At 36.8% G+C, this 20581-nt stretch overlaps 1 protein-coding gene across 1 annotated transcript; it reads right to left on the bottom strand.

The window, feature by feature from the left end:
- Nucleotides 1–11054: 11054 nt before the first annotated feature.
- Nucleotides 11055–20370, bottom strand: OLR1 (oxidized low density lipoprotein receptor 1). Its single transcript, XM_030834471.3, has 6 exons — nucleotides 20245–20370; nucleotides 18368–18469; nucleotides 16586–16828; nucleotides 13003–13142; nucleotides 12592–12707; nucleotides 11055–12326 (listed from the first exon to the last, which is right to left on the bottom strand). Exons 1-6 carry the CDS (start codon nucleotides 20318–20320, stop codon nucleotides 12182–12184), a joined length of 822 nt encoding a protein of 273 aa, XP_030690331.1. The 5' UTR covers nucleotides 20321–20370; the 3' UTR covers nucleotides 11055–12181.
- Nucleotides 20371–20581: the final 211 nt, after the last annotated feature.

Raw genomic sequence — 20581 nt, 5'->3', positions numbered from 1 at the left:
TATGTATATGTATAGCTGATTCACTTTGTTATACAGTAGCAACTAACACAGCATTGTAAAGCAACTATACTCCAATAAAGATGTTAAAAAAAAAAAGTTGGTGAGGACAGATTTCCTTCAGTAATACGATTATAACAGAGAGGAGGGCCCAGCATAAACTGAACTCAACTTCCCCAAAACAAAAGACTAGCGACTTTTTAAAGGCTGGGCTGTGCTAAGGGAAAGGCACTGAGTGGTATTAGGAGGGTTAATCCATGTGACTAGACCATGCGGATTTGTTCATTGGTGCTTCTCCGGAAGAAAAACAGCTTCTTCATCCTTTGGACAGGAGACAGTGTTGCGTATTGCAGCAAGGTTGTGCCCCACTGAAGCTAGGGCCCTACCCTCCCATGGGGACTGGGAGAGGGCAGGTTATCTCCCTAACTAATTCCCTGTTTGCTTTCAGAGATGGCTCTCAGAACCCTGAGGAAAGTTTTAGGTGGTAGCTTTACACCTCAAAGGGCAGAGAGAGGATTTTATTTTTTTTAATTTAATTTTACTTTTTTGTGTATGTGTGTGTTTTTTTTAACATCTTTATTGGAGTATAATTGCTTTACAATGTTGTGTTACTTTCTGCTTTATAACAAAGTGAATTAGCTATACATATACATATATCCCCATATCCCCTCCCTCTTGTGTCTCCCTCCTTCCCACCCTCCCTATCCCACCCCTCTGGGTGGTCCCAAAGCACTGAGCTGATCTCCCCGTACGATGCAGCTGCTTCCCGCTAGCTATCGGTTTTACATTTGGTAGTGTATATATGTCCATGCCACTCTCTCACGAACAAACAGTAAATTCTCCTGGCAGCAATGAACTTTCTCAGGCAGGCATTTTAAAGGGATCTGGGATCATTCCAGGACACAGCCTTAAACTACTAGAAGCCATGTTAGAGTTTGTCAAATGTCTTAGTGCAAAGGTTTGGATGGAGTTGTTCTGTTCCAAGAGTTCTACAGTTCTCATTAATACATATCGACATGGAAGAGAGGTCAATGAAAAAAAATAAAATTCACTGTCTTACCTAGCCTGCCACAAAAGTTTTACTAACTTTTCACAGACACAAAATAGTGGTGTGGATCTAATCTCGACCTCCATCAGACATTCAGTTCGCTAATGCAGCCCTTGGGAAAGCAGGAGAGCTGGAAAGAAAGGGATTTTTTTCTCAGAGTGAATAAATTGGCTTAAGGAAGAAAGGTCAGTCAACTAAGTAGAACTAGAGAACAGGAATGAGGGCAGCACCTTCTAGGCAGTAATAAAAAGCTTTTTACTATTGATTCAGACCCCCCACGCACAATGGGAGAATCTTTATGTAATAACTTTTATTTTCTTTGACTGCAGTCCTCTGTTTAATCACAATCCTACAAAAACAACTGACTCTCTAAGTTGTCAAAGAAAATTTTCAGTGAATGTAGACTTTAGCCTTCTCTTTTGTCCAGGACTAAAACAATTAAACAGTGATTACACAAATCAATGACAAACTAGGAAAAATAATCCCTCAGCATTTTAAAAGGCAGGAGGGGGAATTCCCTGGTGGTCCAGTGGTTAGGACTCAACAACACTTTCACTGCAGGAGCTGGGTTCGATCCCTGGTCAGAGAACTAAGATCCAGCTAGGAAGACTTGAGCTGCAGCAAAGTAAAAAAAAAAAAAAAAAAAAAAGATGGCAGGAGGGAGTGGGGAAAGACAGTTTGCATATTCTGAGAAAAATACCCCTGGTTAAACTGTAATGTAAGAAACAGGTGAAAAACAAACCAATCTAACCAACCAAACAACAAACAAAACCCAGCAAATAACAAGTAACTAATTCACATTCTCAGCGAGATTTAATGAAAATTGCATTTATACAGCAAGTTTTTTCTTCAAAGAAAAATGAGAAATCTGAGAAAAGTTCTTAGAAGTGAAAACATGTTTTATAAACTAAAAATACAATAAATTGAATCAAGAGTTAGATTGAATATTGCACCAATAAAACTACTTAAAGAACTGCATTCAGTACCGCTGAATTAGCCTGGTCATGCTCTCATTTCTACATATGTTAAACTGTTGTTAACGGTAGTAATCTAGTTAATCTATCCCTCCCCACTACCCTTCCCTGTTAGTAACCATAAGTTCATTCTCTGTTTCTGTTTTGTAAATAAGTTCATTTACACCATTTTTTTTAGATTCCACATATAAGCGATGTCATATGATATTTGTCTTTTTCTGTCTGACTTATTTCACTTAGTATGATAATTTCCAGGTCCATCCATGTTGCTGCAAATGGCATTATTTCATTTTTTAGTGGCTGAATAATATTCCATTATATATATATATATATATATATATATATATATATATATATATACCACATCTTCTTTATCCATTCATCTGTTGATGGACATTTATGTTGTTTCCATGTCTTGGCTATTGTAAAGAGTGCTGCAATGAACATTGGGGTACATGTATCCTTTCGAAACATGTTTTTCTCTGAATAAATGCCCAGGAGTGGGATTTCTGGATCATATAATAGCTCTATTTTTAGTTTTTTTAAGGAACCTCCATCCAGTTCTCTATAGTGTCTGTACCAATTTACATTCCCACCAACAGTGCAAGAGGGTTCCTTTTTCTCCACACTCTCTGCAGCATTTATTGTTTGTAGATCTTTTGATGATGGCCATTCTGACTGCTGTGAGGTGATATCTCGTAGTTTTGATTTGCATTTCTCTAATAATTAGTGATGTTGAGCATTTTTCATGTGCCTCTTGGCCTTCTGTATGTCTTCTTTGGAGAAATATTTAGGTCTTCTGCCCCTTTTTTTGATTGGGTTGTTTGTTTTTTGTGTATTGAGCTGCAAGAGCTGTTTGTAATAATTTTGGGAATTAATCCCTTGTTGGTTGCATCATTTGCAAATATTTCCTGTGGGGTGTCTTTTCATTTTGTTTGTGGTTTCCTTTGCAGTGCAGAAGCTTTTCAGTTTAATCAGGTCCCATTTGTTTATTTTTGTTATTTCCATTACTCTGGGAGATGGATAGAAAAAGATATTGCTGTGCTTTATGTCAAAGTGTGTTCTGCCTATGTTTTCCTCTAAGTTTTATATAGCAAAATGATTTGGATACATAGATATATGTATATACGTGTGTGTGTCTATATTCGTTTTCTTTTTATTCTTTTCCATTATAGTTTATTACAAGATATTGAATATAGTTCCTGTGCTATATAGTAAATCCTTGCTGTTTATCTATTGTTTATCTATTTTATATATGGTAGTGTGCAACTGTTAATCTCATACTACCAATTTGTCCCTCCCAACCCCTTCCCCTTTGGTAACCATAAGTTTTTCTACTCACAGACATTTTCTATGTCTGTGAGTCTATTTCTGTTTTGTAAATAAGTTAATTTGTACTATTTTTTAGATTCCACATATAAGTTATATCATATAATATCCTTTTTGATCACACAAACACACCAAGTTGTTCCTGTCTCAGGAATTTTGTGCTTATACTTTGGCTAATACGCTTTGCCTTGAGAACTTCGCGTGGTGGGGTTTTTCTTGATAATTAGTTCTTAGTTCAAATATCACTCTTTCTGGTAGGCCTTCCCTGATCATTCAGTCTGACGTAGAATATGACCACAGCACCTCTCCATCACACTGAATCACATCAGACAGCTTTTCTTTTTTTCTTTGAAGTACTTCACGCTATTGGAATACATCTCATCTGTTTGTAGTTAGACTCGCCATGTCTCCATGTTTGTAAGCCCCAGGAGTTAGGAACCTTGCTTGTTCATTCCTTGCTCATTCACACATATATCCCAAGAACCTAGACTAGTTTCTGATTCATTGCAGGTTATCAGTAAATATAGGTATAAAAGATTAGGAGAAGTAAGCAAAAATACTTTAAAAATAATAATACACGTACAAAATATATATAAGTGCCTACCTATATTATAGCCTAAAATTACCTAATGCTATTGTCTGGTTCAGCTTATAAACTCCAAAAGGACAAGTATTCTGTCTCTATAGGTATTCTATGCCCAATGTCTAGACCAATGTCTTAACGGTCCTGTCTATTGGGGAAATCGGCAAGAACACTAACAATTATACTTCTTATGAACTAAGAGCTAAACTGTTGGTAATTCCAATTTCTAGTCCCAAATCACACCCAAGTTGTCTTTAAATTGACTGTGGAGAGCAGGGGAAAACAAAGAATGGTGGGTGTTATTTTCAAGTGGGAGGTGTTTCTCATATGTATGTTTGTTTGTTTTAGGTTACCTGTGGCATTGTCCCTGTATTGGCCAGTCATGTTTTGGTCAAATACATTGACTATATTTTCTTTTTTTCCTGTACCTTTAAACTCTGTATCATCTTTAATAGGAAGAAAAATATAGCAAAATGTGGTGCAGCACAAGCCAAACAGGAAAGTGTCTAGACTGTCCCAGTATCAATACAACCAGAGCATCCCTGATTTTACTTGTTTTATATCTGGGAATTTAGTACATAATTTTATTGAACCCATAAAATATTTGGAAGCTATTCACCTGGTATATTCTATTCATTTATTTTTAAAAGTGGAAACAACCTGAGATAAGGCAATTGAATTGCAGAGGGGGAAAAAATCTCCAAGTTATTGGCAGAATTTCTAAATTCAAAGTCCACATTCTAGCTAATGAATGAACCATGTCCCTCCTGATTCTGTCACTGGATTAACTGAGTGACTTTAGATGTATTGTTTCATTTTCTCTGCTTGTTTCCTCACCAGCAAAACGATGATGGGTCTTTAAGCCCAGCTAGTATCCTTGGATGGTAAATAAGAAAGATATAGGGTAACTAAAAAAAGAAAACAGAGTTCCTGTGGGGTGTGATCTGAGCTGAGTCAATACGAATTCATTAAAAAGATTTAGCAAAATCAGGCAGAAGTGAATGAGGTGATGGCGCCATCTGCTGTTTTATATTATGAATTTCAAGGCAAATTAGAGGAAGTTATTCTGTTTTATCCACTTGTGAGTAAAACGGAAGCATTTCTGCAGGGTGGACCTGACTCATAATAAAAACGTGACTTTCACTCTGCTTAAAGGCATCTGTATTACTTTATTCCTAAGAAATTGTAGTTGTTGGGAGTTATTCTAGTGTGAGCAGCCGTTGGATTCCTTCAATAATAACCACATATGTTTACTATACTTTTAATTTTCAGTGTGTCATAAGTTCCTGGAGAGCAGGAAATTTGTCTTGCTCACTACAAATTCCCAGCATCTAGAGTAGCGCTTCACATATTAAATGAATGAATAAAATTGTACATATGTAGCTATTTTTAATTTGCTTGTTTTCTTCCTACACACGAGACTGTAAGGACCCTAAGGATAGGCTCTCTGTATGTTAATTACTGCCTACTCTGTTAGGACTAAAGAAAGAAAGCATCTGAGTGAGAGTTGTTAAATAAGTGAATGTGTAACCCCAGAAAAGTGAGAAAAATTTCTAATCCACACCTCTGTCACAGCAAATTAGAATAACTCGGAGAAAGTAAAATAGCCCGATACTGTTATTTTGATGTTTAGGTTACTGAGGTATATAAGCAGGTGTTTGAAAATTATATATTAGGCATCCTACTTCATTTCCAATATACAACCCACATGCTTAATAAGATGGGCATAATATTGAGAAAAAGTTGTCTATTTATACTTTTTTTAATGTTTGGGGTCTGTTGTAAATAAGTAAAAGACTTAGTGCTGTAGAAGCAGATCCCCGAAAAGAGCTTAGCAAACACATATATGTTTATGAATATATTCAGGTTCCTGCTATCTGTCTTATAGGAGGCTTTACTAAGCTTAAATTATGTATATTCTCTAAGAGTAGAATTATAAATCATCTGTCAGCTGCGCTCTTAATGGGGTAAAGAATTAGGGAAGAGCTGAGGCATGTGGCTGTTCACTGGAGTATAATGTGGACCACTAAGTTTAATGGGTTCTACAAATGGCCAATTTAATAATTTTCAAAGTCACTGAGATTTCCTTATGGTTCAGGTACAAGTCAAATACCTAATCCTCCTACTTAAAATTCTATGTTTTCGCAACTGTGCAAATGCTCAGGACCATGTACTTCTCTCTCATTTTTAAAATTTGCTCCCAGGAAACGAGTAGTTCATTAACTTTCTGGTTCATGGCATCCTTCATGGGTTAATACCTTGCACATCACTGGGATGAGGATGACTGATCATGGAGGGGATTTTGGAAGTAAATATAGGTGCAAAGAAGGTACATTTGGAGACATTAAGGTATAAAGATCAGATATTTTAAATTTGCTCATTTTACTTGCTAAGATTTAAAAACTTGAACAATAGATGCAGGAAAGCATACCTATTCTGCTCATCTTTCCAAACCAGAACAGCCTAACTCTGTGAAATACTCTAAGATAATTCGGTATTTTAAATAATATTCACTTATATACCATCTATTCTATAATAGAATACCATCTATGCTCATTGACCCAAATGCCCTGCAAGCCCTAATAAACTCAGAAAATCTCCACAAAGAAGAAACTGAAGAAATGCTGGACAATACTCTTTATGGTTCACAAAACAAGAGGCAAGTCAGGAGGTATTCCACAGGACATTATTTCAACAACAACAACAGCAAAAAAGAATCCTAAACAATGTTTATAAACACCATTAAACTAAGTTAAGGAGTTATTTGGTCAATTTGCTGTATGAGATTAAGAACCTACTACCAAAACCAGAAACACTCGTAGGACACTATAAATACAAGGAAAAAACGAACTAATAGAATAGTTAACATTTCTCGAATTCTAACCGAATCCTAGGCACTACATGAATTATTATATAAACATTATCCCATTAAATCCTCATATATCTATGACCTACTAGAAATAAAATGAAGATCTATGAGCTACTAGTGTTATTCCTATCTTTCAGTTAAGGTAATCAAGGTAATAAAGATATTGAGTAACTTTCCTTAGATAACAGAGATGTAAAAAACTGGGATTTGAACTCAGTCCAAATTCAGAGTTCATTCCCTTAATGGGAAATAAACATGGCCTAAACAGTAAGGTATTTACATCAGGGGTCAGCAAACTCTTCCAGCAAGGGATGAGAGAATAAATATTTCAGACTCTGTGGGTCACTTATAGTCTCTTCTGCATATTTGTTTTAATAACGCTTTAAAAATGTAGAAACCAGTCTTAGCTTTCAGGGCATACATAAATAGACTGCAGGCCAAGGCTGTAGTTGTAGCCCTCGTTTAAATAGTAACAAGCAAGGATAAGAATATTTATGTCTTTGGGATCAAGCAGCAGTCTATAAACTGAGAGATATATCCCCAAGATAGATCAGATTAAGGCAGTTTCCTCCAAACCTAAGGTTTAGGAAGACATGTTGCCAACGTCCGGAAGAATTGGAGACAGAAATAGTAAAAGTGACTGAACGATGACTCATTGGCACTGTCAGCTTGGCTAAAGAAGATAGCTCTGGGGCTTCCCTGGTGGAGCAGTGCTTGAGAGTCCGCCTGCCGATGCAGGGGACACGGGTTCATGCCCCGATCCGGGAAAATCCCACATGCCGCGGAGCGGCTGGGCCCGTGAGCCATGGCCGCTGAGCCTGCGCGTCCGGAGCCTGTGCTCCGCAACGCGAGAGGCCACAGCAGTGAGAGGCCAGCGTACCGCAAAAAAAAAAAAAAAATAAGATAGCTCTGTTATCAACTTTGAAATTTCTATACCAGACACAGAGGCAAGAAATTCATCTTCCAATCTGGACTAGATTTTTTTTTTCAGCCTAAGATGTTTTTGTTTAGAGATATCAGTAGTTCCAACAGAAAGAGAAACTAAAGTCCCTAATTACAAAATCCTTCTCTTGGACGTTTGCTCAAAGCCAAATGGGGTAATAAGGACCGTGCCACCTACAAATTGGCACTTGCTATCTACCTCTACAAGGTTTAAATCATGAGCCACAGCAGCTGCTGACCTTCAACACCCCTGAAAGGAGTTCAGGATGGAGATCAGGAATGAGGCCCTCTGTGCTCTGGGAAAAATGGGCAGAACAGGTTTTTAGATAGTTAGATATTTTCAGGAGGAAATTTTATGAGCCCAATTCTTGCATCTCCTCGTACCTAGAAAAGCACTAAAATCATCGATGGTGTTGTCTGCTCCTCGTGACAAGCAGCCACCCTCTGCCAAAATGTGTGCTTGCCTGCACGTCCCCCCTTCACTAAAATTGTATATAACACTGACTTTCCCCCCTACTTTTTAGGGGCACTTTCTCAGAGCTATCTGAAATGTCGTCCCCTGGGACAACATATTCATTTTGCCCCAAATAAAACTTAACTCACAACACTCACGTTGTGCAATTTTTTTTTCAGTCAACAGCTGGATTTACCTTCCAACCTGACAGTTACAAACAAACAAAAACAGACAAAATGCATGAATCAGCAGTTTTCAAAACACTGGATATCAAGCAACAAAGCAAGACAATGATCTATGAGAGATGGAAACAAACAAGATGAGTGCCAGGATTGCCCCAGTTTACCACACTTATGGAGTTTGCAGGCCACACACAGGGAAGGGGAACTGAGGAGATTACTGGGAAACCCCAGAATTGAGACAGACAAAGGCAGGAAGTGTTCCGGCGAGAGTACGAGAGGGGAGAGCTGCACAGAGAGAGAACCCCAGAGAGCTGCAGAGAATCTCCTACAGCTCAGAGCATGAGTGTGAGGGAGTAACCAGAGGGTTTGGAGAAAGAACCGTCAAAAATAAACAAAGGGGTTTTGTTTCCAGTAAAGTTGCTATTTTTACTTATTAATTCTAATAATTTGTAGATCTGGGGGGATTTTCCAAGCACTTAATGATATCATCTGCAAGTGATGACAGTCTTATTTCTTCATTTCCAATCTTAATATCTTTTAATTCTTTGTCTTATCTTATTTCATGGCCTATAGCAACTTTACTGGATACAAAACTCCATATTCAAATATATGTTGTATTCATATATACCAGCAAAAATAGACAATTTTTTGTCATTTACAATAGCAAGAAAACTATTAATATCCTAATAATAAATACAATAATAAATGTAATAAAAATGTGCAAGAGTGTTATATTAAAAGCTCCAAATTACTGTGCAGAGAATTTTTAATAATATCTAAATAAATGGAAAGATATATCATTAAAAAAATAAAATAAAATAAACGAAGGAAATAATGCCCAAGTTCACGTGGGGCAGGAAACAGTGCCCTTTCCCAACAGCAAGACTGGACCAGATCATAGCCCATTGAGTATTGGGTGGGATACTCAGAAAATATACCCTTCATAATGGAGAATCGTTAACCCCAGACTGAGAACTTCTTTGGTACTGCCTGATCATCATAAAAGCAATACCCAGGAGCATCTCACTGTTTCTATGTAACTTAAATTGTTCTCACAATAAAACTCAGGAATATTTAGAGGAACGAAAAATATCTAGCATTGACCTAATATAATATTGTAAGTCAATTATACAGTAGATCATTGAACGAGGTGGGTTTGAAATGCATGGATCCACGAATATGTGGATTTTTATCACTAAATCCATACTACAGCACTACACAACCCACATTTGGAAAGGAGGTACAGAGGGCTGACTACAAAGTTATACATAGATTTTCTGCCTCATGAAGGGGCTGGTGCCCCTAGCCCCCGCATCGTTCAAGGGTTAACTGTACTCCAGTTAAAAAATAAAATCACAAAAAAACAACTTAGAGGTCAGAATTAGAAGGCACAGACATTAAAATAGTTAATATGTTCTTCGTATGTTCGTAGATTTAAAAAGCTACATAGAGACATGGAGGATTTGTTTTTAAAGCACACTTCTAGAGATGAGAACTACAAAGTGTGGGATGAAAAATACGCTGTGTGATATTAATGATAGACACTCAGTAGAAAAGATTCATGGACTTGATTTTATAACAATAGAAACTAACAAAAAGTAAACACTGAGAGATAATAATTTTAAAGGGAAAGGAAAGAACAAGGACAAGGAGGGAGGGAGGGAAGAGAGCAAGAAAGAAAGAAGCATTAGGGCACTGTGGCAGCCCAGTATTCACATAACTGGAGTCCCTCAACAGTGTGTGTGTGCATAGGGGCGGGGGGGGGGGGGGAGGGAAAAGAGGTGGAGTGAGGGGGTACCGGGAGGTGGGGCAGAAAAAAACATTTGAAGAGGTAATAGCCTAGCAGCTTAAATTTTTTCAAACTTGATGGAAAAGAAGAAAGATTTCCTCACAAGCAGACCTTCACTATAAGGAATGATAAAGAAAGTCCTTTAAGAAAACTTAAAATATCACGTGATGTAATGTGGATCTAAAACAGAGATGAAGAGCACCCAAAATGGTCACTACTTGGGCAAATTTAACAGTAAATAATTAAAAATCTTGTGAAACACAGAAAACTCCATGCCCAGATGACTTCAATGGCAAATTGCTTCAAATATTGAATGAACAAATCATACCAATTCTACACAAAATCTTCCAGAAAATTGGCATAAAGGAGTACTACTCTGAAACCTAAACCAGACAAAGCTGTTACATGAAAAGAAAATTACATAGAAATGTCGTTCATAAACGTAGTTGCAAAAATTCTAAGCCAAATTTTAGCAGATCTAATCCAGTGATATATTAAAATGATAATACAGCTCGAGAATCGAAAGCTGGCTTAAACTTCTATAACTACTTAAGTTAATTCATCATGTTAAACTAAAAAGAGAAAAGAAAAATGATATGATCATCTCAACAGATATAGGAAAAGTATTAGACGAATCAATACCCATTTCTGATAAAACCTCTCAGTATTCTAAGAACAAAAGGAAAATTTCTCAAACTGATAATATTCATCTATGAAAAATATACACTTAACACCTTAGTTAATGGTATAACATTGACTTATTCCCAAGATCAAGAACAAAATAAGGATTTGCACTCTCACCATTTTTATTCAATATTCTACTGGAGGTTCTAGTCTATGAAATCAGGCAAGGAAAAGAAATAAAAATCATCCAGAAAGGAAAAAATAAAAATATTTTTATTTGCAGATGACATGATTATGTATGAGGAAAATCCAATGAAATACATACACACACCACACACGCAAACACACACACACACTTACTAAAAGAAATAAGTGAGCTTATCAAGGTTTCAGGATATAAGGTTAATATAAAAAACTATTATAATTCTATACAATAGCAAAGGACATTGGAAATAAAAACTACAATGATAACAGTACCGTCTACAGTAGTATAAAAAATGTGAAATACATGATGATAATCTAATAAAATATGTGAAACATCTATACAGAGAAAATTACAAAACATCGCATAAAGAAAATCCATGAGTTGAACAAATCAGTATTTTAAAGAATTCAATTTCCCCCAATTATCTATAGATTCAGTGAAATCACATTCAAAATTTCAAAAAGTTTTTTTAGAAATTGACAAGCCAATTCAAAAATTAAGACGGAAATGCAAAGACATAGATTAACGAAAACAACATTGAAGAACTACCTCCATGTGATTTCAAGATATATTATAAAACTACCGAATCCAAAATATCGTAATGGTGTTATGCACAAAGAATACACAAATAGATCGATGGAACAGAATAGAGTCCAGAAATAGACCCAGACATGTATGCATAATTGTTGACAAAAGTGCAAATGTAGTGAAGAAAGAATAGTCTTTTCAGCAAATGTTGCAGAAGCAATTGAATATCCACATGCAAAAAGGAAAAGAAAAAGAACTTCCATACATCCATACGTGACTTACAAATTATCCCCCCAAAAGTTAAAGATTTCCACGTAAAATCTGAAACTATAAAATGTCTAGAAGAAAACATAGCAGAAAAATTTTTGTGACCTTGAGTTAGGCAACAAGTTCTTAGAAACAGGAAAATGGACTTCACTGAAGACTGGCGGGGGGCTTGGAAGAAGCTAGGTGAAAAAAGATATACATAGAGAATTAAAACTTTTGCTATCAAGGTGTCAAGCAGCTGGGCCCCAGTCTCTGCTAAGGAGTTCTGCACTTTAGCTAGTAACAGGAAGTCCTCAGGGCTTTTATGGTTTGCACCTAAGTGACGAAGTATAGCTTAATTTTCAGAAGAAAATTCATAGGTCTTCTCCTTTTCTTCCAGAGCCTTCACATTCACTGTACTGTCAATAGATTTGCCTTCTTCTGACATATACTGAATGCAGTTAAAATGCAGTTTTCAGCAAAAACAGCTCCCCTTTGTATATATGCACAGGTGCCTGAAGAATACATCTGGAAAGCAGCTCCCTGGAGTCTAAACCTGCAGGCAGGGAGAAAAACAAATTTAGATTTACTGCCACCTTGTGTCAGGCACTTAGCCTTGTCTTAAAGCTTCAAGTCCGCAATAAACGTGAGAAGGAAAATGTAAGAGAAGATTTGAATAGGTAAACGGGCAAGTCCCTGTGTGAGAGAGCTGGGGAGAGAGATTCAGAAATTCCCCAAGCTTCTTTCCAGCAAGAAGAGGACATTGCGTGGAATGTGGCAGTAACTTCACTAGTAGGTTCAGCAAAGAATAGGAAACTTACAAGTGGGGCATCCAAGGAGAACCATCCTCCCAGAGCCATGAGTAGTTGGGTTTCTTCAGAGACAACCCCATCCAGAATGGGAAACTGGAATGGGAGATTGCTTGCTGGATGAATTCCTGTGGGAAGTCATGTTTCTGAGTTGATGAAAGAGTCGATGTGGACTTTTTAAATTAGATTCACAAAACGAAAGAACCCAAAGAGCTCTTAGACATCCTCCTGATGGCTTTACAGAAATGTCTACTGGAGCCTAGAGATACTTCATAACCTGTCCATCCAAGGTCATGCACGTAACCAGTGGCCAGCCTAGGCTAGAAAACAGGTACATATTCTGATTCTCAAGGAGGGCCTTAACCTGACCTATTTCCCTGTAAACCAATATTCCAGGCCAACACACATCCATTAAAAACTCACCAGATCATCTGAGCTATTAATCTTCAGCATGTGGGCGTCCAAAGACAAGCAATTCTCCCGGCTTTTTTCCCAATTAAATGGGCCAGAGGAAAATTGGTAACAGTTTTCTTCATGCCAGAGCCAGTCTTGGGGACAAGGACCTAGGAAATGTAATACACTTAATTAGTGAGTTAGGCCTGAGTAAAAATATTTCTACAATTCTTAAATCAATTCACCTCTCAGGACTCTCACATGCTACCACCTCTTCTTAATTAGAATTACACCCAGACTCTGCAAATACCTAAATAGCCTAGAGTCTTTATTGCTCCCTTTTCTGGAGAAAAAAGAAATGAAGCATTCTGATTTTAGAAAACTCAATTAAAAAGCAAGACTGTTAAAAAGCAAAGTTTGAGCTGGGATGTAATTTTAGAATCTGATCTATTTTTTAAAAATTATGTTTGGAATCATGGAAGTGAGAGTTGGGGGGATGAATATGTAATAGGTATTCTGCTACTAAAAAAGATATGCTTATATATTTTAAAACTTCAGGTCTTTGAATGATGGATTTGGGTTTAGATACTGTGCCTCCTGATTCTGGACATGTAGCCCTATGTGGCTCTTGAGTACTTGAGTTACGGCTGGTCTGCATTGAGATGATGTTCTGTAAGTGTAAAATATACCCCTGATTTTGAAAATGTACTATGAAAAAAAGAATATAAAATATCCCATTAATAATATTTATACTGATTAGTGTCAAAATAATATTTCAAGTATATTGGGTTAAATATGTCATTAAAATTAATTTCATCTGTTTATTTTTCATGTTTACTGTGATTAGTAGGAAATTTAATGTTGTATATGTGGCACACACTGTATTTCTTTTGGACAGAACTGTTCTAGGGAGAACAATATATTGGTGCAAAGAGAGCATCTCAATTTAAATAAGATTTCAGAAAGTAGGGGAAAGTTTTCAGCAGAAAGTTCCCAGAGAGTCCAAAAAACTCAACTCAGGGCTTAGACAATAGGCAAGATATGTGTTTTACAGATATTTTAAACGATCCCCAAATCCTCTTTCTCCTCCCCCTTCTTCTCCCCTTCATCATCATCATCCCTTCCGTGTGTTACTAACACTTGGAATCTCTTTACTGGGGAAAAAAGCCCTTTGTTCTATGCTGTGACCAAAAAAAAAAAAAAAAAAACAAACCTCAAATCCTTGAGCAAGGCAACATTTTAATTTCAATTTTCATTGTGGCATAAAACCATCAGATAATTTTGTAAGAATAGGCTTTATCAGAGAGGACAAAGTAGAAGGGACTGAACTATGAAAGAAGAAAGTGAATGAGGAAGGCTATACATAAGCCTGGATTGAAAGCAAAGAATGCAAGCTTCCTAACTTATTAATTTGCCTAGTCCTGTCTTACTGTGTCAAAGGAAAGAGTATATTGGTTTTCCTGAACTAAAAGAAAGGTCTAGGTAGGTTTTCCAAGCCATGAAAAAGTGAAAAAGATGAATGTTAAAATGTGGCATTCAAACTACCTGTATGTCCTTTAATTATTATTATTTTTTTATTTAACAAACACAATAACCACTGTGTTAACCAACGTGCCAAAAATGGTTGGCAGTCATTTTTATGTATTGGCTCATTTAATCCTCATAACCACAGTATGTAAGAGTTAGGTTAATTTTCTTCATTTGAAAGATAGAGAAAATGGGACTTTGAACACGAGCAGTCTAACGCTAGCATCTGTGTGTTTCATCACTATATTACACTACCTCTCAAACTCCTGAGTTTGAATTAACTGAGGAAATATTTCTTGATGCCCCCTCAAGATATTTTGATACAGGGTTTTGGGGTAAATCTGGAACTTGCCACTTTTAACAAGCTACTTAGGTGATAATTTTGTACACGAAGGGTTGAGAACCACCACTAATTCAGGTGCTAAAATGTAGTCTGTTACTTTGAAGACTCTGTATCTTTCTAGCTGGCTGACCTCAAGCAAGTCACATATGCCAATTTCTCAGCGTCTTGCCCTCTTCATACATATACCGAGGACCACAGACTGGTTAGTAAGAAAGATAAAACTTGTCTCAAACTTGAGAAAACTGGCATAATTTTTTTTGTGTAGTATTTTATTATTAATGTTTTTCAGAATCTTCTCAAAGCTGCTTGATGGACAGCCGTGCTTTATTTGACATCTCTACTAATTGGCTTTTATCTGACACTGCCAAGGAATGAAAACACGTTACTTGGTGTATCTGCTACAAGAGACATATCACCTTTTATTTTTGATTAGTTGTCCACACTTGGCATCTCTGGGATACGAGCCTGAACAATCCTGACATAATTTTACTCCCATACAACTGATAAAAACAAGCCTAATTTCACAGCCCCACCTGTGAAATAAACCATTTTTGGTATGTAGCTATGTCTGCTTATATAAACATTCCTGTCCTTGATATATTAGCCTCCTTCCTTTAAGCCTTCTTTGAGATGGTTTTATGTCCTAAACAGCTCTTTCCTTAAAGAGATTCAATATATGTTTGACACTTGCTAAAAAATCAGCTTGTCTATAAACGTCTGCTAATTTTGGAAATTTAAATAACCCTGTACATACTGAAGGGATTTATAAACTGCAAAACTTTATACAAAACTACTTATCGTTATTATCATTTAACTTCCCTGGGTTTCCTCTATAAAATAAATGGATGGGTACCTATAAACTGTTCCTTTATCATCTTTATTCAACAAAACTACGTGGTTGAGATTAAGGTGAGCTGTACAAGCAAGAAGCTGCAGAAATCTCTGTTTATTAGTGACAGCTAGTTACTAATGCCAAGAAAGCAATGTACCACTGAAAGTGACTCTATTTCACACTTTCAAATTCTCCCCATGATTAAAAGCACATACCTGATTTAATTATACGTTGTAGAAAAACTATACTAACTGTACAGGTCACTTCTGTAATATTGAGTTCACATTATTATCTCCATGTTATAAATGTTTCTATCTGCCTCCTAGATTCTGAGTGTACCTAGTCAGCTGAGATCAACTCAGTTCTTCTCATATACATTGACTTCCTGGGTCTCTCATAACTTTGTCTAATTTGAAGTATCTACTTAACACTTACAAGCCAGCTCACCTCTATTGATTCAATTTACATGGATGTAGTACGCTTTATGAGAAACAGTCCCATAGAATAATGCTAATGAAGAGGAAGGGGTCCCCAGGACAAAGGAGACCCTTAGGAAAAGAAATCAATGATTAAGATACATTGGAATGGAAAGAGAGAAGAATCTGTGCAAAGGGTAAAGGTGAGGGATTTCTTCCAGAAAAATCTCAAAACCAGAAAGTTATAAAGAAAGAGAAGCTCTTGTGAGGCAGGAAAACTTAAATCCACCAAAAAGTATGGTTGATTGAATCAGATTAACTCAAGAATTTGGCACGGGATAGTGTGAGGATGACAAAAAGAGAGGACTTCTGGTGTAGAACATGATGAACAAAAAAGGATACGTATATCAATATGCCAATTTTGTGCCTAGAGATATTTCCAAAAAATGTTAAGATTTACAGAGAAGTCTCTCTTCACCCCTCCCTCCCTCATACCTGAATAGTTTGCTGCTTTTTTCAGAGCTTCTTGGAGATTCAGGTTCTGGTGATGAAGTTCCATTAGTTTCTTGGATTTTTCATCCAGCTTATGGGCAAGGGTTTCTATCATTTCTTTGAGTTCCCTTTGTGACTCCTGGGAAGATTTTTCTGTCTGGTGCTGGGCTGAAATCTGTCCCTCCAGGATATCTTCCTGGTGAGTAAGGTTTGCTTGCTGTTGCTTTAGATCAGACACCTGGGATACTAAATCAGAACTGAATTAAGACTCCATTTCCAACCCCAGTAAAAATTCCTCCACAGGATTTTGAGGAAATCAAAGAACTAAATCAAACCATTTGTTTTGACAACAAACTGCTTCAAAATGACCCAAATTTATTCAGGAATTACAGATTTGGAAATTACTTGATATTCATGCAATATTTTTTAAATGTGAGGAAATGTCACAGATACTTGTGATTTAAAAAAATAAGACAGGATTTTACTCATTGTTGAGAGTTACACACAAGTTAAAAGGAATCACAGGATAAGTCTTATACGAGTGGCATAAATAAAATATAGACGATCTAAGATAGTCAGACACAAACCGGACTCAGTGACTATTAGTAGCACTTGTCATTAATGACTTACTCTAGTTGTGTCTTAATTCCTCTGCCCTTTCTCTACCCTTCCCCATTTCCTGATTTTAGTTAAAAACTGTGACACTCACCCCGTTTTTGAGAAACCCTCCCACGGAATTTTTTTAAGCTGCTAACACAAGAGTCTGAAAACATATTTTTCAGTTTTAGTTTATTATTTTTTTTGTTTGGTTTTGGTTTTTTTGTTTTGCTTTTTTAGGAAGGGTAGAGATGAAGGGAAAGTTGTGAAATCAAGCAGGCAGCAAATGTTAAGGGTCCAATATCTCAGTTCTAGAAGGTTGACGGTTCAGTACAAAGTAGACCTCTTGGGTTGAAAGCCAGATTTGACCCTGTTGCAGAGTGGTCCAAGCCTCAGAGGAAGACGCTTCCAATGATTATCTTTGAGTCAAGGGCTCTTCTCCCAGATCAGTAGGAAAAGTTTTATAGATTGAAAGTGTTCATAGATTGAAAACATAAGTTGTTTGAGACCTTAAACAACCGAGAAACAAATTAGCACTTCAAAGGCCTTAGTAACCTGGATTCTAGGGCTCTAGAGAGCCTAGGATTCTAGAGATGAATAACTCAGATCTGTGACCTAAATACACAGGTGTATTAGATGGACAATCAACACCATTTTCCTTCTTTCTTAGCCATTTTCATGGTTCCTTTCATTTCTTTTCCTCTCAACATCCCCTCTTTCCAAAATGGCCATATTATAAATTTGAAGAATGTTTTGTTTTGAATGTTTTTTTATGAAGACTGTATTTCTGGGTTCTTAACTTTAAATTGGTATTTAATCATCTCTATTAAAACTCAGCATGAACTAAATGAAGTTTCTTTTACTTTTGGGTCCCTTGGGTGACCTTGTGGATTAGTAACTTCAAATTATTTTCTTCCTCATTATTCTGAGGTTTAAATAGGCTTTATCCATGAAGTTATGAAAACAGAACCAAACAAAAACCTACCATTCATAATCTTCATCCCATGCCTCAATCTATTTTAGGGAAGAGCACAATATACCCATTCATCTTCCCACTCACTCTTAAAACAATTTGCCTAAAATGTATCTAAATGAAGGCTGTTTATAGCTGTTATGAAACCAACAAATAAACCATGTTTATAAGTTCTCATTTTTTGTTCTCCATCTTTTCCCGGCTTCAGCACTTACATTGGATTATCAGCAATATAATGGTCACCAGTAATCCCAGACAAAGGATCCCTAGAACCATAGCAGCAGGGTACCACCTCCGAGAGGAAAGAAAACGAAGACCTAAAGTGACAGAAGATAGATTCAGAAAAGACAAAAGTGATGGAGGCAAGGGATCAAACAATTCTTTGAGTACTGTCTGTACCTGGTGCTTTGCATTACTGACCTCTAGTATTCCCAATGGATTTGCAAATAATTCATTATTCACATGTACAGATGCGAACTATGTACAGTTAAAGAATTTAAGTAATTTACCTATGGTCATGCAGCTAGCAACTCTAGGAGCCAGGATTCCATACCAGATATTTGACTCCAAATCTAGAATCTAAAGTTTATGCCTTGTCTGCTGTCCCCACAGTGAGTCTTCAAGAAACTCTCAGCCCAGCTTGGTTAGATTAACTTCCTCCACAGGGTAGAGAGCCTGATGTTTTTAATAGGGACCATGTGTCTGTACGCGCACGTGTGCACGCACACACGCACGCTCGCATGCACGTGTGCACACACACGCGTGCAAACACATGCACATACGCACACAGGCATGTGCACACGCACACGCAGTTATAAGTAACATACCATAAACGAATGTCAGATATCAAGCAAATAAGCCTTTAGTCAGTTAACCAACTGAGAAAACCTCAAAGAACTAATACATAATTCTGTGCCATTCAATTTTTATTTGGAACTGGGGTTATTGACCAAAGAAAAATAGGAATGAAATCTCAATATTCCCTTGATTCATATTAACATCATGTCGTATACTCACACCAGCTGTGGCCTTCTTGTTACAAGAGAAAAATTCACCATTATTATAAAAATAAATCAATCATGTAGCTCACAGGTGTACGAATATCTTATTATGAGGTCCACCACTTAAAAAGCACAGATATTACTGGTTCAGTGGGAAAACATTTCATGTAATGGATTTGGACTCCTCACCTTGTTAGATAAACAAATAAGACACTGATAATGTTATCCTCTACATGCAAACAAGGAAACTGACCATTCAGTGACTTGCCTAAGATCACACAAATGTTAAGATCCAAACATAGGTCTTTAATCCAATTGTCAGTAGCTATGTGACTTAGAACGTCACATCACAAAACTTCCAGCATGAAGGTATGATGATTCCAATCAATCAGTGGTCAAATATATTCACAGAGTTCTCACGTGTCAGAAGCACTCCTAATAGACTCTACAGATGACCCAAACAAAATAGGAATTTTGACAGGAAGCAATGTGGTTTATTCTCTGATTCAAAAGTTATTAAGCTCCCAGAAGTGTGTATAGCAAGTTGGCAGAAAAGAAGTGGAAGACAGTTACGTGTCTTGCAAATAATTGCCCAATCCTAGCCTTGGAGGCAAATATCTGAGTAAATCTTTCAATCAACGTTTCTCTCTGGTCAATGTTCATTCCGTCTTATAGATCAATCCTAGCTCTACCACTTACTAGCCACATAAAACTGGGTAATTTAGTTAATCCTCCCAGTCCCTAGTTAGTCCTCTGTAAAAGGGAGATAAGATTAGTCCTAATCTCAAGGTGTGAAGATTTAGAGAAATAATGCATGTAAAGTGAATATCATAGAAAATAGCCTAGAGCAAATGTTCAATAAAAGTTAGTTATCACCCTCTACTACAGCATCATTCATACCAAGTTAGTTTATTCGTCAACATCATCTTCGTTATCACCATTACATCTGACTTGTTTTTCCTTTAAGTAAGTGCTATTAACTCTTTCATATTTTCCCACATTCAGGTGTTGTAGTCTTCTAATCCTCTATTCAGTTAGTTTACATTTCTAACCTAATTCTGTCCCTGTACATATTTATCCACCCCTAGTACCTTTGTCTCTCTCTCCATTTGGCTTCTGATCCAGTTGACCCTTCATACTCTGGCTCTTCAGGTCAGCAAAAGTCATTTCCAAATTTATTCCAAGAATGAGAGAGTGAAGCAGCCGAGGACTTCTACAAAGTAAAAATGTGTGAGCTCCTGCTGGAGTGTTTAAATAGCTACTGATATCTAGTAGAATGACTCAGTCATTGGTAGGAGGAAGGAGAGGCTTTGCTTCATACTGGGAACTTGGCTGACGCAAATTCTTGGGTTATGTCTATTGCAGGAGGGGAAAGTGGTGATTCTGATAGTGTTTCAGGATATTTCACTAAGTAATTTATGAAAGGGA

This window comes from Globicephala melas, chromosome 10 (assembly GCF_963455315.2).
Source record: "Globicephala melas chromosome 10, mGloMel1.2, whole genome shotgun sequence".
Classification (NCBI taxonomy): domain Eukaryota; kingdom Metazoa; phylum Chordata; class Mammalia; order Artiodactyla; family Delphinidae; genus Globicephala; species Globicephala melas.
This window is presented reverse-complemented; position numbering and strand designations above follow the sequence as displayed.